The 27,879-nt window shown below is 36.5% G+C and overlaps 1 protein-coding gene across 14 annotated transcripts in view; it reads left to right on the forward strand.

Annotated features, from left to right (window-relative positions):
- FBXW11 (F-box and WD repeat domain containing 11) overlaps window positions 1-27,879 on the forward strand; it is a 125,056-nt gene that overhangs the window by 17,057 nt on the left and 80,120 nt on the right. For 5 of the 14 annotated variants that reach the window (XM_072824141.1, XM_072824142.1, XM_072824145.1 and 2 more), the window contains one exon: window positions 20,559-20,660. The exons of 6 other annotated variants lie outside the window; for them this stretch is intronic. In XM_072824141.1, coding sequence (XP_072680242.1) covers window positions 20,559-20,660 — 102 coding nt within the window. Of the gene's footprint in view, window positions 1-15,337; window positions 15,424-20,558; window positions 20,661-27,879 lie in introns of all 14 variants that reach the window. 3 more of the 14 variants (XM_072824149.1, XM_072824155.1, XM_072824143.1) reach the window with 2 other exon arrangements.

Raw genomic sequence — 27,879 nt, forward strand, 5'->3', positions numbered from 1 at the left:
AAGCTTCTGAGCTTGTATGATCCTGCAGGATTGAAGGAGCGGTGTGAGGGTGGTAGATGTGATTTTAGAAGAGAGATGACTGAAAGCTTGAGCAAGATCTGTGCTTTAGAAGGATCACTCTGGCAATCAGTTTGGTGGATGTATTGGAGCAGGGAGACCAATCTGTAGACTGTTGGATTATTCCAGGGAAATACAACATGGTAACAGATAGTGCAAAGAGGAGAAAATGAGACATTTTAAAATGTAGAGTGGTTAGATTGTATTGATAGATAAGAGTATGTGTGAGTATGTATTGACAAGAATGTAAATCAAACTATTAAAACATGAAGTCCTGTTTTTAAAAAAGCTTTGCATTTATAAGTTGGTTTCTGGAAGTTAACCACATGTTTTCATGATCTATTGGTTAATTTTGGAAGACAGTAGTAATTGTTTCTTGCATTGTCACTGTGTAAAGTTCAGTTTTGTAATATGCCAATAGCATGTTTTGTCAAAAAAATCTGACTCTGACCTGGCTTTATTTCTGAAACTTGTGTATGAAGTGAATATACTGTGATCTTTTCTTATCATCTTCCGTATAATTATGGAGCTAAATTTCTAGACAAAATATTAGCAGCGCTATATACTTTTTAGAGAGTTGACTGCTTGTATTTAATTTTTCCCACAATCTCTGAAAGAAGTTAATCCAAAGGTTAATAAGTTGACATGGGACTGCCTTATGCTTAAAATCACACTTATATTAAAACTTTACATCTGTGTTGTTAAAAGTATTTTGGATGTCTTCCCTGTCTGATTGGGGCATGACTTGATCCAGTTCCATTGCCATTGCCATTACTCTGGATATTTAGTAGCACCACCAGCTCAGGCAGTCTTAGGGAGATAGATGTGGAGAGCATGTAAGTGACAAGACTGGGAGTGAGAGTGACTCACACTGACAGAAACCTTATCTGGATTCTGTGTAATAAATTTCAGCCTAAAGGATGAACAAAGATTGGTTTAAAGGGCAAAGTTTTTTTTTTTTTTTTTGTAACTTACATATAGTGTGGAACACAAATCCAAAGTGTACAGCTGAATGAATTTTTACATATGGATGCAGAACATTGTGTAACCACTACCCAAATCAAGATATAGAACACTTTCAGAGCACCCTGTGGGCTTCCTTATGTCTGTGCCTCACCAAGTTAGTAACTCTTCCAAAGGTTTATTCTGGTCTTTTTCACTGTAGGTTAGTCATGGTGGCTTTTGGATTCTATATAAATGGAATCATACAGTTTATATTCTTTTGTGTTTTTTTCCACCCTTCTATTTGCTATTGTATCTGTGAAATTCACCCATTTTGTTGTAACAGGTTTCTTTCCCCCTGTGCATTATTCCATTGTATATATAGTCCATGGTTCTTTATTTTAGTGTTGATGAGTTAGTTAGATTGTTTCCAATCTTTGGCTGCTATTACGAATGACACTTTAAGGTGGACATAAGCACTTGATTCTAGCAGTTATAAAAAACTAGGAGTGGAATTGCTGGGTTATAGGATAGGCATATGTTCAGCCTCAGTAGATACTGCTAAACTGTTTTCCAAGTGCTTGTGCTGATGTACACTACCACCTCTAATGTGGGAAGTCCCAGCCATCACTTCGTTTTGCTAGTCCTTTTAATTTTAGCCATTCCAATGAGTGTGTAGTGACTATAAACTATTAAGGTATAGTTTACATGAAGTAAAATGTATTCATTTTAAGTATACTGCTTGGGTTTTGAGAGCTATGTACACTCATAAAACCACTACCATGATCAAGATGTAAAACATTTCTACTATCCTCCCTGACACCAAATTTTCTCACTTCCCTTTTTCAATTCCCCCACCCCTGTCCCTGGCCTCAGGTAATCTACTATCTATAACTACAAGTTAGTTGTGTGTGTTTTAGAATTTCATAATAGGTGAAAGTTATAATATGCATATACTGCAAGCACTCTGTGTTTAGCTTATTTTGCCCAGGGAATGTTGCTGAGATTCATTCTTGTTGGAATCCGTTTTTCATTTCTTGTTTCCAGTGTTGGACTGTTATGAATAAAGCTTGTGTGAACATTTGTGTTCAGATTTTTGTTTAGACATTTCTTTTCTCTTGGGTATACCTAGGAATGGAATTGCTGGCATAGAGTGTAGATGAATGTTTAGTTTTTCCAAGTAACTGCCAGATATTTTCCCAAAGTGGTTGTACATTCTTAATGACTTTCCCCACAATATATGAGAGTTCCACTTTCTTTTATAACCATGTCAGCACTTGGCATTGTCAGGCAATTTTAGCCTTTCTTACATGTGTGAAGTAGTATTTCATTGTGGTTATAATTTACGTTTTCTTGATGACTAATGATGTTGAGCATTTTTTCACATGCCTGTTGACCTTTTAGATACTGTCTTTAGAGAAGTGTCCATTCAAATCTTTTGAACCTTTAAAAAAAATGAGTTATCTTATTCTTTTGATTTGTGGAAATTCTTTATAGTAGTTAGGAAACAAGTTCTTTGTCAGATGTAGCAGCTTGATTCTCCTGTGGCTTGATTTTTCAGTGTCTTAATGTCTTTAATGGACAGAAGGTCTTAATGCTTACAAAATTGAATTATCAAGTTTTTCTTTTATTGTTATAGGTTTTTGTGTCCCATTTAAGAAAATTTTGCCTACTTCTAAGGTCTTAAAGATAGTCTCCTCGCAACTTTATGATTTTATCATCTTAAAATACTTGTTTTTTTTTTATGATTGAGGTAGGGATCAAGATTCATTCCCCCCCTATAGTTTTCCAATTAGCTCAGTGCTGTTATTTACACATATATTAAAAAACGATTGAAAAATTGTTGAAGAACATATGAATATAAGCGGCTTATGTTTTTACATGTTTATTATAGAAAAATTCAAAATAAAGATAATGTAAAATAAGAAAAAGAATGAAAACTTCCACTGATAATTGTTAGTATTTGATGTCTTTCCCTTCATATACATATATTTTTTTAAGATTTTATTTTATTTATTCATGAGAGACATAGAGAAAGAGAGGCAGAGACACAGGCAGAGGGAGAAGGCTCCATGCAGGGAGCCTGATGTGGGACTCGATCCCGGGTCCCTAGGACCACGCCCTGGGCGGAAGGCAGCGCTAAACTGCTGGGCCACCGGGGCTGCCCTATTTAAAAAGTTTTTTTTCTGAGAGAGAGCATATGTGTGACCTGGGAAGTGGGGCAGAGGGTGAGAGAGATTCTTAAGCAGGTTCCACGCTCAGCGAGAGCCTGACACAGGACTAAGTCTCACAACTCAGATCATGACCTGAACCAAAATCAAGAGTCAGACATGGCCAACTGAGCCACCCAGGCGTCCCTGCAAACTGCTTTTGTGGCATCTTTCTGAACCGTTTTATATTTCTTTATAATATTTTAGAGGGGTGCCTGGTATATATCAGTGTGGAAATGGCTAATGAGTTAAACTATTCCTTTTTTAGACATTTAAATTTTCTTTTTAAAAAATTATTTCTAATTTGTAGCAGCTTAAAGCTGGGTTCTTTCTTGTAGTTTAATCTTTGAACACATTTTGAGTATTATTTTGGGATAATTTCTTAGAGGTGCAATTGATAGGTCAAAGGATATATATGTTTTTAGAAACCTATGTATTTTATATGGCTAAAAGTTCACCCACTTTCTGTTACCTATACGAACATGACACAACAGACCATATTCTCTCTATAAAAGTGCTGTTTTCTCCATGTTTATGCCATTTTTGAATATTAATAATTAAAGAATACCACTTCAGTTAGAGAATTCATTAAGTTATTTCAGGAATTACTAGTGATATTGGATATATTATGATGTTTGTGGCTATTTATTTATTTTTTTGTGAAGAAAGGGAAATGTGTGGAATAGCCGTAGTTGTACTCTGTTGATTTAAATCCAGGTGCATTTGGGAAATGTGCTGGAAGGAAGTCACCAGGGTGAGGAACTTCTGAGTTTGTTGTGGCTGGTACAGTGTTGTCTTTTGTTATCACAACGGCCATTTTTGGTAGAAGCCAGCTGCAGAAGTATTTGCTTTACTCAGTGTACTGTCTGTGGCAAGCTTAGGCCAGACCCTGGCTCCACATCCTCTTTATGAAGCACTTAGGGATCTGACATGTTTGGCTTCACTGTGTTTCAGGGACACTCACTCCTACTTGCCTTCTTTGAGTTGGGAGGTGAGGTTCTGCTGGGAATTCTTTCATTTACTGTTTTTAGGTGGGCTTTTCTTTGTTTACATTCAATGAACCCTATTTCCACTCCAGTTTTCTCTTTTCCGGTATTTTTTAGAAATTCTCTGAAATGTGTTATATATGGTTTCCAGTACCAATGTAGATTGTCTTTTATTTTGACGTTCCTCTGATGATTGCAGTTGCATCAATCAGAAATCCTACCCTTAGCACTTCTATTTCCCTCTGAAGCCCTGCCTGTTCTTTCTCAGTCTAGCTTTGTGTGCTTAGTCATAGTGATTCCCCCACCCCTTCCTTCTGATGCCTGGACCTAACAAGCATTATAATCTGTTATTTGTTATCTGGAGGGCTTCACCCTGTCTTTCTTTCTTGCCTAATTAACCCTTGCTTGTCCTTCAGAGCTCAAATATCCGTTCTTCGGGGTTTTGTCTGGGTTCCCTAGGTACCCCTACAGGTTAGATTCCCTTGCTGTATTCTTACAGCACTCTCTTCTTTTCCTTCACTGCTGTTAACATAATTGTAATGGATAAATGTATTGCATAATCTCCTACTAGACAGCTCTTTTATTAGAAAGTAATCTCCATGGGGACAAGGATCATGTCTGTCCTGTCATATTCAGCTCATAGCGTACTCCTAGTCTCTAGTACAGTACATACCCTATAGCTGCCCACTTGAACAAGGGAGAGTAAATGAGAATTATCATCTTGTATCAGAAGTTCATGTTTACTTTTAAAATGAATACATTTGTTCCTTAAGTGCCTGGTGTTTTCAGTTTCAGTATCATCTATTTTAAATGACTTGATCCTGAAATTTAAACTGTTGCCATTAGAACCTCTTTTCAGGAGGTCAAAAAGAAATCCCTTCTTTGCCTCTAAACCAGATTTTTTTTTTCCTAAAACAGGTTTTTAAACCTGTTACTGACTTCTAATATGTCCAGATTATCTTCTTAATACTTCTGCTGTCATTTTGAAGGAGTTGTCAACTGCTATAACTGCTAATTCTTTTCTTTTTTTTCCTTCCCCCCCCCTTTCTGTGTGTGTGTGTATGTGTGTGTCTGTGTATGCATGTGTTAGTGACTAATAGGAAGGATCACCGTTCCTGGGTGTTGTTTCCTTAGGTCAAGTAAATTTGGTAAATTCCTCATATAACCTCCTCTTGGAAATTGACTTGATAATTGTCATTTTAATAATTTGTTTTCCCAGCATTTCCTAAACTTTCTCATCCCAGAGTGCTTCTCTTCCTTTATTTTGATTCAAAACCAATGCAGTCCAAGAGCTATTCTTGACTATTTTTGTGCATTTCATCTCAACTTCTTATATTCATCCAGAGTCCTCTATCTTCCTGCCAAAGTAATGAGGGAGTGAACTAACCCTGGTTAAATGCTAGATTTATATCTTAGTATTCCTTTTAATCTTCTATAAATTTGAAAGAAAGGTAGGATTATTTTTCCACATGTTAGCATGTGAGGAAATGGAGACTGGAGAAGGGATTTTTTTTTTTTTTTTGGCTCAGGGTCACATAGTATTTTTATCTATATCTATTTATCATTTGTCTATCTCTATAAAGCCTTGTGTTCTTTCTCCTCCCCACCTGGGGAGAGAAAGGAAAGACTCTTGATTTCAGAAGCTGTACCTCTCTAGCTATCACCTTAGTTTGAAGATTGTTATGTGGTACCTTGGACTCTAAAAAGCCGGAGGGTCAGGAGCAGCAGGGCCTCTAGGCTCTAGGTGGACAGCTGCATATTCTCAGTAGTTGGGGAGGCAGAGAAGAGAAGGCCAAAAAAGGGGCAGTCCCGGTGGCGCAGCGGTTTAGCGCCGCCTGCAGCCCGGGGTGTGATCCTGGAGACCCAGGATCAAGTTCCACATCGGGCTTCCTGCATGGAGTCTGCTTCTCCCTCTGCCTGTGTCTCTGCCTCTCTCTTCGCTCTCTCTGAATGAATACATAAATAAATCTTAAAAGAAAAAAAAAAAAAAGAAGGCCAAAAACTTGATTACCCTTGCCCAGACTGCCTTTGTAAGCGCTCATGCTTTTTTCCCTCCTTCATTCCAGGCTTACTGCATTCTCTTCAGTTCCAGTCTTTTCTACTGGTATGACTTCTTCATTGGAATTTTAGGTTGGCTTTGATCAATAACACAATGGTTAATATTTATTGGGTGCCTGCTCTAATGTAGCCAGCTGTTCCTCTCTAGCCCTCTAAATAGCTGACTTGCTTATAGTCACATAGTGTTGAATCTGAGATCTTAACTCCATCTCTGTGTTGTTTTTTTAGCCTTAGTAAATTTCTTCATAGGGAAAACCTACCCTAAGCAATTAAAATCTATTAAATCATGGGTTTGATATGCTAGGTACATATTTTTTATAATATATATTAAAATTAGACATGTGGCTATTAAACATTAACACCTTTATGGACCACCAAAAATCACCTTGAATACCAGACCTTGGGAAGTATTCCTGTAATCTACTTTTTATCCATTTATCCATGAATAGTTATATCTGTAAAAGATGAGGACTTAAAGCGGAAGATTATTAAAAACACACACAGAGCACACAATTCCATTATTATACCTAAACCATTACCAGTAATTGCTTGCTATCAAATAATCAGTGGTAATATTTGCCTGTCTCATAAATAACTTTTAATAAACTTAATTTTTTAGAATAACTTTAGATTTACAGAAAAAATGAGCAGGCAGTACAGAATTTCATATGTTCTTCCCCTGCAGTTTTTTCCATTGTTAACATTATACTTCAGTGTGGTACACTTGTTAATATTAAATGAACCAATATTGATGTTTTTTTATGAACTATAGTCCCTAGATTGTGCAGATAGCCTTGGTTTTTTTTACCTCATGTCCGTTTTGCACTCCAGGATTCTATCCAGCATTCTTTCTTGCATTTGGTTGTCGTGTGCCCTTAGGCTCTTCTTGGCTGTGTTAGTTTCTCAGATTTTGTTTTTGATGATGATGACAGTTTTGAGGAGTTCTGATCATGTATATTGTATTGTCCTCTATTAAATTTGTATTATTTTTCTCATAAATGTTGTTTAATAATTGGTTTTTTCAATTCAGGAGCCAGACTCGGTTCACACTTTGCATATAGTGAATAGTCTCTTAAATCTTTTTAATCTATAAAAATGGCCTTCCCGGGATGCCTGGGTGGCTCAGCTGTTAAGCGCATCTGCCTTCGGCTCAGGGCATGATCCTGGAGTCCTGGGATCGAGTACCGCTCGGGCTCCTTGCAGGGAGCCTGCTTCTCTCTCTTCCTATGTCTGTGCCTCTTTCTCTGTGTCTCTCATGAATAAATAAATAAAAATCTTAAGAAAAAAAATGGCCTTCCCATCTTTTTTTTCCTCGCCATGTATTTATTGAGGAAGCTGCACAAGGAATTTGTTCTGTGTAACTTTACAAATTTGAGATTTTGCTGATTGCATTCCCATTAGGTCTACATATTCTCTTCTTGGTATTTCTTGCACACTGGTAATTAAATCCAGAGATTGGCTGGATTCAGATTCAGTGTATTTCTGTCTGGATTCAGAACAAAACTCATGCTTTTTCTGCTGTGACATGGTGCTTACTTATTTTTGTGATGTTCTCGATCCTTTCCAAGCATCTGATTCTTGAAAAAACGTAGGACTCCTATGCATGTACATTTTTCCGAGTTAAAACTGCGTATTTTATTGATGGTAGGTAGTGAAGCAGTAACCTAGCTTTCAGGAATGCCTGCATGTATTTATCAGTTTTGCCAAGGACAATGATGACACATTTTATGTATTGAGAATCAGTTTAGGGTATTATTCTTATAGTTTATTTTCAGCTTTCTCCTTTTTCTCAATTCAGATATGTAATGATTTTTGCTACTGTTAGTATATACTTATATCTTACTTTATTCCAGAAAAAAAAAATGAGTAATTACAATGACACCTGTACTGTAGGAAGGTAAAATAAGTGGGAAAATGAAGATGAAAGGAAAAATAAATGTAGGAAAATAAGATGAAAGAATAAAGTTATGTAAAAATACACAAAATAAGATTAGTTGTTACAGGAGGGTCATAGTGTCCTTTTCTGTAGTGGTGCAGGAATTTTGTATTTTTAGATGATAAATATATTTCTTTCCCTAAGATTTTTTATTTATTTGGTGTTTGAACTTGGTAATTCCATTTTCATTGCTTATTTGGAATGAAGTGCCTGTAAAGATGGGGATCAGGTTTCTCAGTGTTGGGTTTCAGAGCTCATTGGAAAATCAGAACTCTTTTTTCTGTGGTGTCTTCTTTGTACAGGCTTCTTAGAGTTTTGATTAATTTATCCTGTTATGTAGGTTTTTCTTTCTCTAGTATCTGTGGTATAGCATGAATGAGATATTCTTGGAACATTTAGTTTTGAATACTTTTGTTTATCAGTAGAATAAAAGTGATCTCTTAGGAAAGAAAATAAGAATTTAAGACTATTTCACCAGGAGAATACTGTGTCTTTATAACTTTGGCCATATCAAATACCTTTTTTGAGTTTTGCCTGTTGTATTTGAACTAAATAAGGTTTGTTACGATTTTTCCAGTCAAAGTGGCAGAGAAGCCAACTGAAAACTGATGTAAGCCAAAACAAGGAGTTTGTAATTTGAAAAATCTAGAGGTGGGTGTGGATTCAGGTTTCTTCCTCAGATTTAAAAGCAGTACCTCCTGGTAACCAACTCCAAACTCTCCCTTGTGGTAGCATGAGGGCATCGGTGGCTCCTGCTTTCATTCTGTCATGTTCAAGCTCAGTGGGAAAAGAGATATCTTTTCTTGTAGCTTTCATAGAAGTTCTGGGATTCAATTTAGAACATGTGCCCATTTCTGAATCAGTCACTGTGATTAGGCGATATGGCCGAAAAAATAAGTATCCACTATCAACCCCTTAAAATTAAAACGTATTCTTCTTTGGCCCCTGAATCAGGTTTTTGCTCCACATATGAACTTTCTGGACTTTCCATGTTAACTATTTGATAACTTAACAAATATTTATTTAGTTCCTACTATGTATGGACACTGTAAGGACTTAAAAAATTACATTGTAAATTGGTTACGGACACTGTAAGGACTTAAAAAATTACATTGTAAATTGGTAAATTGCCTTACCAATTGCTTATAAATTACTCTCTTATTCATAAATTATTATGAAAATAAGACCGTCTACTTGGAAATGAATATAATTTTACATTCATTTTTAATTTTATTTAAATATTTTGTTTTGTTTATTTTAAAGAGTTTTTTTTTTTTTTTTTTTTTTGAGAGAGAGTTTGAGTATGCAAGCTAGGGGGCATGGGGAGAGAGGCGGAGAGAATCTTAAGCAGGTTGCACTCTTAGTGTGGAGCCCAACACAGGGCTCAGTCTCAGGATCCTGAGATTGTGACCTGAGCTGAAATCAAGAGTCAGAATCTTAACTGACTGAGCCATCCAGTGCAACCCCCCACCCCCCCAACAAAGATTTTATTTTTAAGTAATTCTACACCCACTGTGGGTCTCAAAGCCCTGAGATCAAGAGTTGCATACTCTACCGACTGAGCCAGCCAGGTACCCCTGGAAATAAAGTACAATTTTCATTTTATTTATTTATTTGTTTGTTTGTTTATTTTTATTTATTTTTTAAAAAGATTTTACTTATTTATTCATGAGAGACAGGGAGAGAGGCAGAGACACAGGCAGAGGGAGAAGCAGGCTCCATGCAAAAGCCTGATGCAGGACTTGATCCCAGGACTCCAGGGTCACGCCCCGGGCCGAAGGCAGGTGCTAAACCACTGAGCCACCTAGGGATCCCTAAAGTACAATTTTTAAAAGAAGATTTATTGCTTTAAGATTTTCCTGTGGCTTGTAGACCAGTTTTTGGTTTATGAATGATTATTTTCAAAGTAAGAGAAATATAACACTTTTGGCCTTTTTTTTTTTTTTTTTTCACTCATATTCCCATCTTGGTAATTGTTACTATTGTTTCTTTCTAGAAGGTTAATTCCTCAATTAAAAGAAATGTGGCTTTAAAAAAAAAATAAGAGAAATGTGGTCTGTGGTCTATTTTTCCTCTTAAATGCAACAGGAAATATCCCTGTGAGATTTGTCTTCTCATCCTCCTCTCAATTCTGTATTCTCTCAGAGTTAATGAAAAATTTATTATGATGGTGACATCTGTTCTGTGCTTTGTAGAACATGTTGGCTGAAGGCTTATAGCTGAGTCATTCATAAAGTTATTAAAACAATGAAGTTGAACAGTGTTTTTGACAAAGAAGTCCAGTATCTCTTAAATTTATATTTGGGCTTTCCATTTTGACTTCGTTACTTCCTTTGTGTGAGGACTTGCAGAGTGTTACAGTCTACCCATGTTCAGGTGTACTCCTGCAAAAAGAGTCTGAAACTTGCAGGTTGACTTTATTGTAGCATTTGTTTAGCAGGAATTATCTGCTGTTGAGACTAGGTGCTTTCAAGGGGGATGTACATACACTAAAAGCATGATGTGAGAGATTTAGAGGACCTGGGCTAGAAAAGCATTTTAAGAAGATGGACAGAATGCTCTGTAGAGTCCCTTTCAGCTCCAGAATATAATGAAATCTCTGGCTTCCAGCAGTGAGAAGTTTCCTTACCCAGTTGCCTGCAGGAGACAGACAGTGTGAAGGGAATCAAAGACATCCTTGCTGTGCAGCAAGCAGCAGGAATCCCTCACTAAGGCAGCCTTAGCCCCTGGCTGAAAGACAGATTCATTTGTTCGAAGAGCCCAGTGGATTGTGAGGCACACAACTTCATTCTTGTTTGAAACCAAGGTCAGCCTGGGATATGAGGACAATGGACTATATGAGAAAGTAGAGCAAGTGTAAAGTTTGCTATAGATTTAATTAAGGGATGATAAAAATGAATCCCTTTATATGCTAGCTTTTACAACTCACTTTTCATGCTATTCCTAGCTAAAGAAGCAAAATTTTGATTGCTGTTGTTTTTCTAAGTAAGTCAACACACAGTTGAATGTGTTTATGTATGTATAAAATTTTAAAGATTTAAGACTGCCAGCCTGGAATGTGTGCTGCTTTGGCATAGGGGCTGATTAGGTCTCTGAAAATAAGTATACATATATTTTAGAGATGAGCAGTGTTTAGAAAATATTAGAGGGCTTGTTTAAATGGTGTACAGTTTGAATTCAGAAGATTTCTTTGTAGGACCAACTTTCATTCTATAGTTGCTTCTTCAGAGGTAATAATGAAACAGGAAGCATAATAGATGGTGGAAGCTTTGAAAGTCTGGAAGTTTTTTTATTTTTGGTATTTTGATGTTCTTAAAATATCATTAGTTTAAATTTTAATACTCTTGAAAGCAGTGAAACTGCATTTTAAAAAATATTTTATATTTCTTTAGGAATTTAGGTGTCATCTTTAGTGAACTGGGAAATAGTATAGCTTTATTTCCAGAAATAATTTTAATACCACCAATATTTGGTCTTGAGAATTCTTATGTTGTCTATCGAGGCATTTAGTGTACTGGCATGCCTCAGTAAGCCTTTTTGAATGAATAATCAGTTTAAAATGAAAAGTTAAAATAAGATTATGATGCGGTCTGACTGTAATTGAGTCAGACCCATTGAGAGTAGATATGTCAAGTCATCTTCCTGAAAGTGATATCTCTTCCTAGAAAAAATGAGAATATCCATTATAACAGAGAAAAAAAGTTTTCACTCTCTCTACCAACGTTCTCTTAAAATCATGGTAAACTTTGCACTCTTTCACATGAAAGTAGGGCAAGGCTTTTGATTCAGTATATCATAGGTCAGTCAGATCTTGTGCAGACATGTTCAGAAGTTCTCTGATTAAAGTTTTTTGGCTTCTGAGAGTTGGTAGAAGGTCTAGGAAGGGGTTGAGCCAGCACGTGTGTCTGGAATGGTAAAAAAACAGGAAGTTGGATTAACTCAGAGTGGGGTCTGGTGCTCTGGTATAGATAATGAGATCAGATGATGTCTAAAACACAAGGTGAGTTTTTCGTTCTCTCACCTGGAAGTCCTCTCAGGTGTCCTGCAGTATGGAGTATGGATTGTCAGATATTTGGAAGTGGCCGCCTTGTAAGACAGAACATCAGTACCTAAGAGTTTTTTGGCTAGGTACCCTTAGTTAGCTATCTAGAAACCTTAGGCATTGAAATTAATTTAGGTTAGTGTCTGTCACCACACCGTGCAACCAGATTCTGATACCTAGCTTAACCCTGTTTTCCACCTTCATTGAAAGGGAATAGACTAGAATAGGGGGACAAGTTGCTATGACCAGATCTTTAAGGAACAGTGTGGAAGTGCCAGTTAATCTGCTTTGAGGTGGCGTGGAGGAGAGAGGGTTGAGAAACCGGAGTACTGTGTTGCCTATTGTCTGTCAGCTGCATCTGAAAATCTAAGGTAGATAAAAATAAATAAAATACATAAACATCACATGTATTTAATTCTGATATTATGTGTTTTATGTTTTATTAAATAAAAATGGGATCATAATAAAAGTTCTGATTTGTAGCCTTTATTCACTTAATGTTTCTTGAACTTTTTCAGTGTATGATAACTTTCCACTTCCCACATATTGTAAACTTCCTTCTGGGTCAATAAATACACTCCTACAACATGATTTTTATTTGGTGTATACATAATATTCTGTCTTCTGGATGATCTGTAATTTGTATGACCAATCTCTGTTGTTGGGCCTTTTTCCCTTTGCTGTTAGGACAGTGGAGTGATTAGCATCTTCTTAGCTGTGTTTTTGGACATGTCTTTATTTTTTCCTTAGTATAATTTCCTGCGCTTGAAATTGCTAAGTTAGTGATGTGCATGTTTTTCAGGTATTAAATAAATATTGATGAGTTGAACAGGAGAGGTTGTACCTATTACACTCCTGTCAGCAGTATAGATGGGTGACAAGCAGATAAAATTTATAAATAGATGAGAAGAAATTGCTGCTCTAGGGAGTTTAAAGTCAAGCAAAGGAAGTGAGAGGCAGTATGATTTAGAGAAGAGAGTAGGGATTTTAGAGTAAGATAGAATTGCAAATCTGCTGCTTTTGACCTCTGGCAGGTTATTTGCTGAGTCTGGTCCTTAGTTTCTTCCTCTTTAAAGCTAAGGTACCAGTCTGGCCAGAGGTAGTGTGAGAGTTAATGAGATCATGATAGTTGTACAGTGTGTGGCACACAATAGGCACACTGAAAATATGAATGTACATCCCCTCCTAGTTTACCTGTTTTTGTAAATTTTCATTTACATTTATCATTTTCATTGAAAATGAGATTAAGCTTGTAAGTTTAGTGGTCTCCCTAGTTCTGAATAACCATCCTCTTTGGACCACTGATGCTAATTGACAAAGGCTCAGATGTACTTAATTTAACTGTTTAATTCTCTCCAGTCTCAGGATTTGTGGATCTTGGTAAAACCTATTGGGATTGGGTTCAGACTGATCTGACCTGGAGCTTGCTGAGGGAATCTGTTCCTTTTTGGCAGCTGAATCTCAGACTGGGCCTAGTACAACTGAGGACCCATGTGGCTCTGCCGGAAATAGATTATTTTGTTACATCCTGTTCCCTGTCATGCTGCTTAGAATAGAGATTTTGCTCCTGCCACCCCCCATATATCTAATCCTCCTTTCCAGCTTCTGTGAGAGCTCTGAAAAACCTGTTGACATTTTTGAATCCTGGGTGGTAGTTGTGAAGTGGACAAGGATAATTTATTCCCTTTGGCATTACTCAGGACTAAGGTGTTACCACTTTGAGGTTTCCTGCTATTTTTGGGGGTTACTAGGTAAAATCTTTTTCTAGCATTCCAGCATTTTGACATATTTTAAACTACAGTTTAAAATGAACTCAACTAATTCTTGGGAAAAGAAATTTTTTTTTAAAGAAATTTTCATATAGAAGTTGTCAAGTTAGTATTTATACCGTATAACAACTTACATAATTTTTATATAATTAAGATAAAACATAACTTATTTTTTTAAATTTTTTTTATTATTTATTTATGATAGTCATACAGAGAGAGAGAGAGAGAGGCAGAGACATAGGCAGAGGGAGAAGCAGGCTCCATGCACCGGGAGCCCAATGTGGGACTCGATCCCGGGTCTCCAGGATCGCGCCCTGGGCCAAAGGCAAGCGCCAAACCGCTGCGCCACCCAGGGATCCCGATAAAACATAACTTAAAATTATGTGATGTAGTATTAAGCTTTATCGTAACTACTAGATGTTCATTGGAGAATACCCAGAATATATGAATGGATACAACAAATTCAGAAAGAAAAATCACCTTCATCTGTCTACCAAAGATAAATGCAAGATCTGTTTTGTTAGCCTCAGGTTCTGGTATCATAATCATTCAAGATGAGATGATTGCCTGGACATTGAAAGATTTGTTTTTTAAATTATTATGGGGTTTAAAGAAAGTTTGGGCTCTGACTTTGAGTCCTGACTTCACTACTGTTTGGTTATGTTTGAAGCTCTAACACTTGAAGATAGAATCATTTTTCCTGTCTTTCAGAGAAGTCTTTCACACATGGAGGCATTGGGCTAGTATTCCGTTCTTTAAAAGGCTTTGAAGAATGCCTTTAAATTGTGAATTAACTTTTATTCTACAACCTGATTACCGTACTAGGGTTCTTGGTTTTAAAAGCAATACAATTTTTGGTGGGAGTTTGCTCTTAGAGGTTGCTATCAAACATTTTGACAGCAGAAGCCTAGGTTTCTGAATCTTTAGGAGATGCTTTTAAAAGCTTTCTGTAGCCCTATTTTCATTACAACTACTGCTGCTGCTTGAAAAAGCAACAGTCTGATAATTCAGACACAATAGGTATAGTTCTTGATTTGGACGAATTTTAGTATTTGCTTTATTTGCTTTGAGGTGAGGACAGCCTTCAGCTAAAAGAATGGATAGATACTCTGTAGCTTGCACATCCAGGTTTAGAGAGCTGGAGTTACATAATCTCCTGGAGTTTACATATCCTGTGATATGGACCAAATCCCCACTCCTGGATAGAGATTCCCAGTGGAGAGTGTTAAGGCCAAATGGTAACCATAACATGGACCTTTTATTTTCACTTCTTCTGTTATTTGGTAGCCTCCATTTCATTATCATGTCACTGTTTGTTTTATATCCTATCTTACCAGTAGGGCATGGTGGAAGTTTTATTGAAAACAAACAAAAAGAACCTAGACTGGGCATGAAAATTGACTTTAGACATGTACTTCCAAAGGTAAGTGCTGGCCCTTGTATCTACTTTTTGTAACCTGGCTGAAAGAAATTTGTATTGATTGAAAAGTAAAAATGAGAAGCTGTCTTGTTAGATTCTCCAAGAGACTTCTGTTTCTATCTTCTCTTCAACAGACTTCTCTCTAGCTGCCAGGGATCTTTCTTTGAGGCTGGCTTGAGTTGGCTTGGCTTTGGCTTGGTATTTTGCTTTGTCCCTGACTTTTAGTCTAAGAACCTCACTCCTACCCTTGTCAATGTGTTGCATGACTGGCTTCTATCCTTTTGACAGATATGGTTGAAATAGTATATATGCTGAGTTGCTGAAAAAAGCTCTTGGGCGTGTTGATGGTAAATTGGACTGCACACTTGGGAAGGATTGGTTGTTTACTGGTGAGCTACATATATAGCACACAGTATAAGAACTGTTGTCCTACAGGATGAAGTCCCAAGTTTGACAGAATGGTTTATGAAAGATCTCTGTGATTTGGCCTCTCAGCTTTCCCCATCTCATACTGAAATACTTTAGTAATGCTAAATTAATTGCAGATCCTTGAGTAGGATGTGCCATTTCTTAGCTCTTTGGCTTTGCTTATGCTATTTATTCTGCCTGGAATGTCTTTCTTTCTCTTTTTACCCTGGCTGCCTCCTACTCATCCTTTATGGCTTAGTTCAGGCATCCTCCTCCTTTGGGTGAGTTAAGGCTGTGTGTGTGTGTGTGTGTGTGTGTGTGTGTGTGTGTGTGTTACACTGCACATTCTCAAAATTCTCTCCTATGGACTCTTGGACAAGAGAGAATGTCTTAATTGCTTTTCTGTCTGCTGATGTAAGTTCAGATATATTGTTTGTTGAATGGAATAGTATTTAAGCCACTCAATTATCTCAAGCATGATGATAGGAGTTAGATGACGCTAGTAATGATTCTGTGGGAGGTGGTTTAAAGAAAAAAATTGTAGGGGATTTATAGGAAACCCCTAAGTTTATATTTATTAATATATAGAAAATAAGGCTTATTTCTCAATCAGAGTGACATTAGAGAGACGATTGACATAAAATACCTCTTTGGGTAGCTTTTAAAGAATTGCCTCTTTGAGAAGGAATCAGGGCAGGATATTCAAAATAATCCCATCTAGAAACAGACCAAAGTTAGCTTTTGTGAGTTCTCCTTCAAGCCAGCCAATTAGAAGACAAGGTGCCTGCAACCACTTTTTTCCTTTTGATTTGTGGTTCCTATGGCAATAGGAAGAGAGCCTAGGACATTTCTCTCCTACCTCTTTTAATAACTTTTTGCTTTTGAAAAATGCCAAAAGCTATTATTCTTCTTGTCTTTACTGATTTATGGTGTTTCTCAGCATGGTGGCCCTGATTTTGGTTTTTGATTATATAGTGGGTATGACAAAATTAATAAACACTATCAGTATCTTTGACTAATGGTATTTTCTTTGGCTATAGAACCTGCAAGTATAATCAGTCTGAGTATTTGCTGTTAATATTAGAACCCTGTGTGAATAATTTCTTATTCTTCATAAATAATTCTAGTTAGAACACTAGTCATTACAAGTAGCTACATGTGAAATCAGAGCAAACATTTCTACCACTGGGTTTTCTACCCCTGAGAGGCCTCCCTTAAGTGTCCCCATTGTGACCCCCGTGGGTTTCTCTTGAGCTCGAGGCTGAAGTCTCAAGAGGAAAGAGGCTTAGTTTGTATTGTTGTTGGCTTAATAAGTAGGTCAATAAGCATTTGTTAAAGTTGGTAAATACCCACAGTGTTAGGGTAAGTTCTTGAGACATATTTTAATGATGAGATAGTGTTCCTCAGGTTTAAAGAGAGACCAGTTATCTTTAAAAAAAAAAAGGGGGGGATAGACACGATAGTCTACATTGTGAGTAGAGCTAATATGAAGAAATCTTTACAGTATTCTGTTAAAGAGTAATAGATAATAGTTATTTCACAAGTCAACATGGGTTTCCATCCAGGTTCCCAAATTTAAAATTAGAAGCTTTAAGAATCAGTTACTGCTGTGGTCCTAGCTGCATTTTAATGCTCTTAGGTTGATAAGTGTGAAAATTTTATTTTTATCTGTTATTTTCAAATTAGATCAATGTCTTCTTGGTCCGTTACACTTAAAAGAAGCCTTGTTTAGACTACCAGGTACATCCTTATGAAAAGATGGGTATATTTCCTAGAGTGGCATTTTCTGTAAAGACTATTTTTCAGCACAGTGGTTGGTTTCTTAGCTTCAAGGTAATTGAGTGTGAATGTAAACAAGTTCTAATACCTTTAATAAATACTAGCATTACTCTCTGTACCCCATGATGTCTTTCATAGATATTATAAAGATACATTCTTGGAAATTAGATCTTGAAAGGGTTCTTATCTTTTCCTGAATATACAATTTCAATATCAAGCTTTTAAAAGCATTAGTAATAAATGGTTAATATTTTGAAATTCTCAGGAAATTTTCTTTATATTGTTTTTCATGTGTTTGTAAGTATTAAGTCATTAGATGGTTAGGAAACCTTGGGAAGATGATTATTTTTCTTCTTTTGGCTTTAGTTTCTTCTAAAATCAGAGGTGGAAGTACAGACTAAATTATCTTCCAGTTCTGTATGATTCTTTGTTTTATTAAATGTGAAAATGTGCCTTTTTTTTTTTTTTTTTTTTTAAGTTTTGGATCCCAAGGCATTAGCAGAATCTAATCAGGGTATAGTATTGATATGCCTTCATAGTTTTACTATTTGAATTAAATACATATTAAGTCTTGCAGAGAGAAATTTTTTTTATGGAATAAATGAAAAATTGGTTTGCAAGTGAGCTTTGTTAATTTGGTATCAGTTGTTGAATCCAAGTGTAATCCTTAAACTCTGTTCTCAGATCTGAGTGATTCTGTGATTTGGATAATTATAAAGATTCCAATAAGGAAACCTAAAATTGAACTATGGGGGTGTTGGAATTTAATTTAAAATAATCGATGTAAGCAATGTATACAAATTAATATGTCTGGGCCTTTTCTCTGCCCATCTGCTTCTGATGCATACTGATGTAAGTATTCTTTTAACAAGCATTTACTAGATATCTCTGGATAGTGTTTGTTTTAGTGGAGAGAAAACAAAGTTTCTTAGAGTCAGGCAAGATTAATTTTTAGTCCTAATTTTATTATCAATAAGTCCTTGTTTTCTTGCACCTTGAACAAGTTGCTATTTCAACAAATCAAGCACTCCTTTACTGATCCTGGGATTCCTCTTCTGTAAAGTGGAATAATAACTCTCTTAAAAGAGTTTTTGTGGAAAAAAGTTTTTTGTGAGTGCTTACTATGTCAACTGTTTAGCGTTTAACAAGAGCTTGATAAAATGGCAGCTATTTTCATTATATTATTATACAAACCTTTAGCATCTTTTGTGGCACTCTGAAAGTGTTGGAGTAACAAAATATGTTTGCCTGAAGATTAGTGATAGGTTTCTATATTGGCTATGGTAAACTTTTCAATAAAGGCACATGTTGGAACTGTATGGTTGTTACCAAAGCTGCTCAATTTTTTATTCCATTTGATCCCTCTGGTTTTGTATTCTTTAAATGCCTTTTCTAAATAATCTCAATACTCAGGGCGCCGGGGTGGCTCAGTTGGTTAAGTGTCTGATCTCAGCTCAGGTCTTGATCTCAGGGTTATGAGTTCAAGCTCTGAGTTGGGTTCTATGCTTGGGTGAGGAGCCTACTTTAAAATAAAATAAAATAAAGTAAAATAAAATAATCGATCTCAATATCGAGTTAAATTATAGGTGAGATGTAACTAGTAAGTGGCAGATGCTAGATAGGCACCCACATCTATTTGATTCTAAGCCTAGTTGTCTTTGTTTATAATTGGGATGACCACAGAATTTGTCTCCCAAACCAGAACGCTTTTGAGAATGAAAGTTATGCTGGGACATCAAGTATAAACCTGGACTGTCCAAGGAAAATGAGGATGTCTGACCATCCTAATTATAGCTAGGTTAAACAAGTTTATGATGTTGAGTCTGAACTTCTGGAGTATTTTGGTTGAATCCACACACCCACCTTCAGTTTTAAGGCAAGGTCCCTCCCACCCCCCCTCGGGTTATTGTTTTTGCCATAGTAGATTAATTGACCTTAGGTCTGCAGAAAAAAGTACTTATTGAATACCATAAATAATCTGGTGGCTTAAAAATACTAGCCACAATGTATATGTTAATTTTTATATTTTCCTTTTTTCTTAATTCCCTTAAAACCAGCAAGCTTTTAAAAGAGAGTAGGAATGGGTAAATGAAACAGTCTTTAAGTTCTTACTTGTGTCAAATGAACTTTGTAAACAAAGTCTAAAATTAAAACCGTCACACTCCAAAGTTTTTTCTTTGGAAAGGCAGAGATGTGGATGTCACTGAAAAATCAGATATGTTTTTAATTAGCTCTTTTATTGCCTATATCTATCAATCTATCACTCATCTTTCTTATTCCTTTTGCCTTATGTCTCTAGGTGTCCTGTGGTTTTATTTAGGGAAGTACAAAACTATATCTACATGGTAAAAATTCAGATGATCAGAGTTTTTATAATAGAAGCATCATAGTCTTGTAGAATTAATGTGGGTTTAATAGCAGACAAATGAAGGTTCAAAATTCTGGCTGTCCCTTCCTTTGCTGTGTGTCCTCGTGCAAATGATTTAACTTTTGAGCCTCCGTTTCTTTGCTCTGGTATGGGAATTAGAAAACACATTAAAGTCCCTGGCACATAGTATGTGATGTAACAATGGCAGTTATAATTATATGACACAGACTAGAAACCGTTATTTTTATGAAGTTATAGTCACAGTCTTACCACTAATCTTGTACACTCAGACTTTCATAGTTCCCTTTAGTGGGTTTTCACTTAAACATTTTCTCTCTCCCTCTTGATTCTGTTTGCTGTGTCCTGAGGAATTAGTGATTGGCAGCAGAAACCTCCTTTCTTTAGGACAGTAAGTGGGCCCTCTCCCAGGGTTTCAGAAGTTGTCTAGGACCACCATCCCTGACCTCCAAACTGCCAAGGGTACATCCTCTGCCCAACTAACATTCAAGTTGCCTGTGTGAAGGAGTGATTTGTTGCGGCCTCTAACTGCTTCTTCTCTTCCTTCCTTTTTGTCATCCTGCAGTGTTCTGTGCCAAGGTCTTTGTGGCTAGGCTGCGCCAACCTGGTAGAGAGCATGTGCGCACTGAGTTGCCTGCAGAGCATGCCCAGTGTCAGATGTCTCCAGGTGCCTCTCTTCTTTCTTGTTGTAAATGTGTTTTTTACGTATGCCATGAACATTTGTTGAAACTTGCAGTAGTGTGTTTAATCCAATGTTAAGTCTGCTAAATGTTCTGTGTAACCCTCTGCTTTTCTCCAGCCTGGGTGCCCCACACAGAGGAGTTAGTACCAAGAGGGGCCCCTCAGAGAAAATGGGTCTTTGGCTGGGCCCAGTTCTCCTCCTCTTTTTCTGCTCCTGCTTTTTATTCTCCCCTCCCCTCCCCCACCTTGAAGTTCTGATTCTCATGTTTAATAGTTGTGCATGTGCCCACAAAACCCTGACATTTTCCATTTGGCTACTTTTAACAGTTCTTTGTTGAGTTGGGAGGGTTTCATAATTAAAGTGGTGATTTTTCTATTTTGAAACTCATCCTTTTGGCATGCTTTCTCTCCCTCCTTCAAAAAAGGAGTAGGGAGGGAATTACTAATTGCATAAAATCTCAAATTGAAGTTTATTAAAGGTCACAGCTTTATGCTGCCAATAATTGTCAGTTTGGGCCACTTCCCAAAGGCCAGATCTGACACCTGTCCTCAGGGTCCACCCAGGTTTCCAGGCCGAGGCTGGCAGAGAATTCCACAGATAAAAGTAAAACTTTTTGGGGGTGGGGAGGGGTTGCTCAGGAAAAAATTATTAGCAAGAGTGTGGCCGGAGTGCATTCACTTGTTGGGATGGATTCTAAGGGAGCCAAGGCTGAAAATATTGTGGCTTTATTGGGGAAGTTCTGTTTAGAGAAAACGTGTATTTAATTAAGTATGGTTTCAGTAGCTATATTCAGTTTTCATCACTGCATATTCCACACAGTTTATTATATCTTTAAAAAGCAATATCAAATTTCTAGTGTCTGCCCTGTTTTAACAAAACACTGTGAATGAAATGAGGAAATAAGTTAGAGGGATATTATTGATGGCATAGATGACTTTGCTGTTCTCGAGGTTATCTTCCTACCTATGTTTACTGTCTCTAAATGGAGTGAGGGAACCAGGAAGGAGGAGAATTTCTTTTATATTGGGATTGTGTATTTTATTTACTTACTAGCAGACATTCTGAGTAGCATTGGTGTGGTTATTGATTCAAATTGCTTTCTTTAGAAAATTGTACTGGAACCTCACTAACACAATTAACTAGAGAGTAAATTCAGTATAAGATCAGTTGTTGTAGAGTCTGCATTAAAAGGCAGTACAGCACTCAGGGCCCAGGGTGTTCCAGTGAGGCTCCAGCGTAATGTATATTTATCTTTGGAAAAGCAGCTTCCCTGCATGCCATGTAACTTTAACAAAAATGTTCTTGAAATGGTAGACATTATTGCATGGACTCTCCTTGGTGTTAAATAATGGATATTTGCATTATATTCCTAGTGTGTTTTTCTGAAATGCTTATTACTTGAATGTTTAAAGTTAATTTTTAGTGGGGCGTGTGAGTTTTTTTTTCCAGAAATTTAAGTAGGGGAAGAATTGCAGTGCAGATTGAAGTGCAGATTGTTCTCGCATTCGGTTAAAAAGTAGTTGACCAGTGGGAAGCATTATTCAATATATTTTAGTATCAGTATTGTGAATTCTTTGGAGGTGGGGTGAGTGGGAGGAAATCTGGGTTCTTACCTTGTTGAAAATGGAAACCCAAATGTGTTCCAAGTTCTTTGATTTAATCTCTACCAGTGAAAATCATGTAAAAGAAAAAAAATGTAAATTTTGCCTTGAATGGACCTTGAAATACGGTGAAATACTGAATGATACTCACTGAAATGTGAATGGAGCAAATAATGTTTTTAGAGATGTATTGGGAATTTTGTTTATTTAGGTTTTTATTTTCTTTAGTATATGATTGAGAGTCTGCAGCACAGTGAAATGAAATATGTACTCAGCTGATTGGAATGAGCAAATCATTACTCTTGTTTTGTTTTGTTTGTGACTGGAAAGTAAACATGTATTAAAGAACTTAGAGGATTTCCTTCCTGTCTAGTCATTGGTTTTACATATACTGTTTTAAGGCCAGTGTTCCTGCTCTCTACTTCCAATCTGCAAACAGTGCTACAGTTTAGTTGACTTAATGGGCTTGGGTTTCCAAAGAATGCCTGTTGGCTTATATGCTACATCTTTGGTTTATCACAAAGATGATTCTTGCTTGACATTGCACATCTCTCAGTGAGCCCATTGTAAGAAGGCCTCAGGTGAGAACGGGTTACCTAAAGAGCTTTAATGTTACCTACCTTAAAATGATCACACTGGACCCATTGCCAGTTGGAACTTGAGCCAGTTAGCTTGTCTGTGTGGCTGAAGTAGTGTACCTTTTGAAAAGCAGGAATAAAGGTAGTAGTTCCCTTTAAGGCATTATGTAATCCCTCCGGGTTCTGCTGGCTGTGAGGAGAGAAAAGGAAACAGCTAAGACTGAAAAAATAAAAATCACTAATTTACCTCAATAAACTGTTAAAAAAAAAAAAAGACCACTTGCCATCCACAGTACTTGGTGCTTCACATATATTAATTTTGTGACAGTACAGTGAAGTAGATGTTATTATCTCCATTTTTCACCTGGAGATATGTATAGCTGTTAAGTGGTAGAGCTGGCCTTTGAACCCCAGCTTGGCCTGATTCCAAAATTGTTCTTTCCTCTGTGCTTGAATGCTGCTGTTTCTAGAATTTTCCTTCTTAGTTTAGTTTGTGCAAATTTTACTGTTGAGATATCTGGTATATGACTTGTTTAGCCATTATTTATTTGAAAATAAAAGAAATGCCTGCCAAATATTTGTAGGTGAAAAAAATTGCATTCCCATTGCCAATATGAGCCCTCCTGAATCTTAAAGCTAGTGAGGTTCCTGAATGGCTTTTCTGTGAGAAATTTACTGAGCATTTGGTATGGGCCAAGGCCTATACTGGTGCTGGACACATAAAAATGAACAATACAGACTTATTCTCTACTCTGACGGAATGCCTTGTAGTAAAGCAGACCTGTGAATGAAAATGACAAAATTACAAGTAAAGTCTGTGAAAGAGAAAGAAAGTGAGAGAGAGAGTGTGTGTGTGTGTGTGTGTGTGTGTGTAGTAAAACTGAGAAGTTAGCTAAACGTATGTGTGGTTTTAAAAAATGTGAACCCAGGGATGCCTGGGTAGCTCAGCGGTTGAGCATCTGCCTTTGGCTCAGGTCGTGATGTTGAGGTCCTGGGATTGAATCTTGCATCATCAGGCTCCCTGTGAGGAGCCTGCTTCTCCCTCTGCCTATGTCTCTGCCTCTCTCTCTGTATCTCATGAATAAATACACTTAAAAAAAATCTTTAAAAAATTAAAAAAAATGTGAACCAGTTTAAAATAGAACTCTCAACAGTTTTTTTTTTTTTTTTTAAGAGCAGTTGAGCTGGAATATCTGGATGTCTCTGAAAAAGCTGAACTGAATCAATATCTTAGTTGGTTTTGCTCTCCAGATGGAAACCGTTGATTGTTACATCAGATAATCAAGAGTTCAGACCATATAGCATATTTGCTAAGACTCTAAGACTAATATGGCACAAGAATAATACTAATGTTAATGATACTGTGTATCCTTTATTTTCCACTCCTTTTTATGTGTCAGGATCTAGGCACTAGGTTATTTCATTTAATCCTTATGGAGAAGTTATCTGTGATCGCTTTTTGGTATATGCAGTTACTGAACTGAAGTGATTTGCTTAAGGTTACACATTTATCTAAGTGGCAGAACTGGGTTATGAACATAAGTCTGGATAACTACAAAGCTAGTGCTCTAGTCACCATGCCTTAGTGATAATTTCTTGGCAACTGCCATTTTTAGGTTGGAACAAATTCTCCTTTATTTCTAGTGTTAAAAGGAAAGCTAACACCTAGAATGTAGAGAGTTCCATGTAATGGACTGACAAATTTTCTTGGGAATGCCATTTGCAAGCTCTTGGCTGGGGAGAGTGTTCTCAAGGGGAGGACTGATGATTTGGATTGACAGCAAGGATCACGTGAATCAAATTTTAGTGCCTTCTTCCTTCCAAGTTCTAGTATGGATACTGCTGGACAATCAGTACAACTTTGTGATAGCTGTCTTGTTTCTTTTCTTACTTTCAGTATGGATAGTGAGCCACAGAGGTTTAAGAATACTACAGTTGGAACTTACAGGATAAAAGGATATTTTTAGATATGGGCTGTAGCTTGGTAGAAAGAATCCTAGCTCTGGAGCAGACAAACCTTATTTCTAGTCTTCTACCTGCTACTTTAGTAACTTTGTGACGCTAAGTAAGTTATTTAACTTACCTGAACCTTAGTTTCCTCATCTTAAGAACAGAGAGAGTTATTCTGGATTTTGTAAAGTAGGGGAAGGTAACAACTACCCTTTACTGATTGCTTGTTGTTGAGGGGATGAAAATCTCTTTCTTTCTTTCATTATTTCTTCCTGGTTGCCTACTCAAGGACAGGGAATTCCAGTCTTAACAGTATTAGATTCCATTCCAGGGCAGGCTAAGAATAAGTTAAAGGACCAGGCATATGATATGGCCTCTCCTGTCAGGTGTTCTCTCCTTTTGTTTGAAGCTGTTTCCTTATGTCAAGACATGGCTATTCCAACTCACTGGTTTTGTCTCTTTACTAATGAACATTGGGGATTTATCATTTCTTGTTGCATATCCTGTTGTACTCTGAGGCCACTGTGAAGGCTTGGAGTAACCTTCTGGATTGTTTAATGGCACAGTCTGTTGTATTTTATGAACATTAAAAAAAACACATTTTTTTCTCCTTATAAGAAAATTTACAAAATATCATTACTAAAAAAATCAATTGGTAAACTCGCCACCTGGAGAGAACATTTGTTGCTGTTTTACGGTCTTCCTTCTGTCTGTTAGGTAAGGAGGAATCCATCAAATTGTGCTGTGTTATTATAGTGATGGTAATGATTGTAACCAGTGGTGTTTTAAATGTCCCTTGGAGTCCCAGAGTTTGACTTTGGAGTCACTAGTGAGGTAAAGGAGGGCCTAGCATAGTGCCTTACTCTGGATTTATCTGTATTATGTTGCAGGGCTCTTTGTAAGATTTTATGTGAAAAATTTTACTGTGGAAATTCCCAAACATAGAGAAAAATAAAGAGAGCCATTCAACTCAACCTTGAACAGTTTTTCAAAATCAATCCTATTCTTATTTCCATTTTCTTCTCCAACTTTTTTTTTTCCCCAAGGCATTTTAAAGCAAATCTAATATGGCCTAAAGAGTAAAAAGGAGTTTGACAAATCACTGTTTCATGTCAGCATTTAAAAATGGCTCATAGACTTAAAAATATGATTGGTACTGAAAGTTATAAAAGACATTTAAAATTTCCTTTGACCCCAGATCTCATTTCCCAAAGTATCACTTAATAGTTTCCAGTATCCTTTTAGACAGAAGCTTAAAAAAATACAAATGGAACCATACTATACATACTGTTTTTCTTTTTTTTTTTAATTTTTATTTATTTATGATAGTCATAGAGAGAGAGAGAGAGGCAGAGACATAGGCAGATGGAGAAGCAGGCTCCATGCACCGGGAGCCCGACGTGGGATTCGATCCCGGGTCTCCAGGATCGCGCCCTGGGCCAAAGGCAGGCGCTAAACCGTTGTGCCACCCAGGGATCCCTCCATACTGTTTTTCAATTAATAATATATGTTGACCATTCTTCCCTGTCAGCATTTAAAGCCCTCTAAGACCTTACTCTTTTTCATAGCTGCAATAATATTCCATTATATCGTTTATCATTTAAAAAAGAATTTGGCCAATTCCCTATTGAAGGAACTTTACATTTCATTTTTTTTTTTGTATCCTAGCACTTCACTTCACTAATTTCATTGAACATTTAATTAGGCTTACATGATTATGTCTGCAGAATAAATTCCTAGAAGTACAATTACTTGATCAAAGAATATCAGTGTTTTATTGTTAAATTATCTGAATATAGAAAAGTTTAATAATCTCTCCCTTCCAATCTTCCCCTGCACCCAAATATTAACAGTTTGCTGTCTACCACTGTGTATTTGGGTTTTTTTGAGGGTATGTAACTACAATTAAGGGATATCCCCCCCCCTTTTTTAAATAGGGAGAATGGGCTCACCCTAGAAAAACTGCATAGCACCTTCCTTTTACTTCCTTTATTTACTTAACACTATATTGCAGACATGTCCCCAGATTTATAAAGTCTAAATAACTTCCACTAGTGATACTTCAATCATTCACAGATTTGGTGGGGAAGGGGGGTGAGAAGGAAGAGTACAGCTTTTTTTTTTTTTTCCCGTTTTTGAATTACTACATACATATAGAAAAGTGTAGAGATCTTAAGTGTATAGCTCAGTGGTTTATCACAAAGTGGGTGGTGCATTTTCTGGTTAGATAGGGCTGAACTGTTTTCCTGGAGATTGATACATACTTATTGATCGATCGATTGATTGACTGATTATTTATTATTTATTTATTGTGAGCTCATGTGAGCAAGAGAGTGAATAGGGGGAGGGGCAGAGGGAGAGAGAGAATCTTAAGCAGGTCCACACGAGTATGTAGAGAGAGTCCTACACAGGTTTCAGTCTCACAACCCTGGGATCATGACCTGAGCCAAAATCAAGAGTTGGATCCTTAACTGACTGAGCCACCAAGGTGCCCCTTGGACCATTTTATTTATTTTATTTATTTTATTTTATTTTATTTTATTTTATTTTATTTTATTTTATTTTATTTTATTTTATTATTTTATTTTATTTTATTATTTTATTTATTTTATTATTATTTTTTATTTTTTCGGACCATTTTATAGTCCAGTCATTGCCATAAGCTATAGATATCATCACAAACATGTTTAAGGTTTACTTTTAAAATATTATTAAAAATAATCTACATTTGTTCAAAATTAGACCAATGATAAAAAGTGGTAAATAGTAACATGATGAATTAAGACTGTCTATCATCATTTTAAATCATTGCATGACATTCCATTGAATATTACTGGTTTGAAAGTGCCCTTTTATCCATATCAAAACAGCTTCCAGTTTTTGAGACATTTTAAGTGATGTTGAATAGGACATCATTTTAGCTAAGTCTTTGAGAATTTTTGTGATCATTTCTTTAGGTAAAAGAGTGTGCCCATGAAAAATAGTTTAGGTGGTAAGTTGTACTTTTAAGAGGCTGGGTCAAATTATACTCCTAAGAGCAGTGGATAAGAGATTCTCTTTTCTCTCTCTCTCTCT

This window comes from Canis lupus, chromosome 4 (assembly GCF_048164855.1).
Source record: "Canis lupus baileyi chromosome 4, mCanLup2.hap1, whole genome shotgun sequence".
In the NCBI taxonomy this organism is placed as follows: domain Eukaryota; kingdom Metazoa; phylum Chordata; class Mammalia; order Carnivora; family Canidae; genus Canis; species Canis lupus.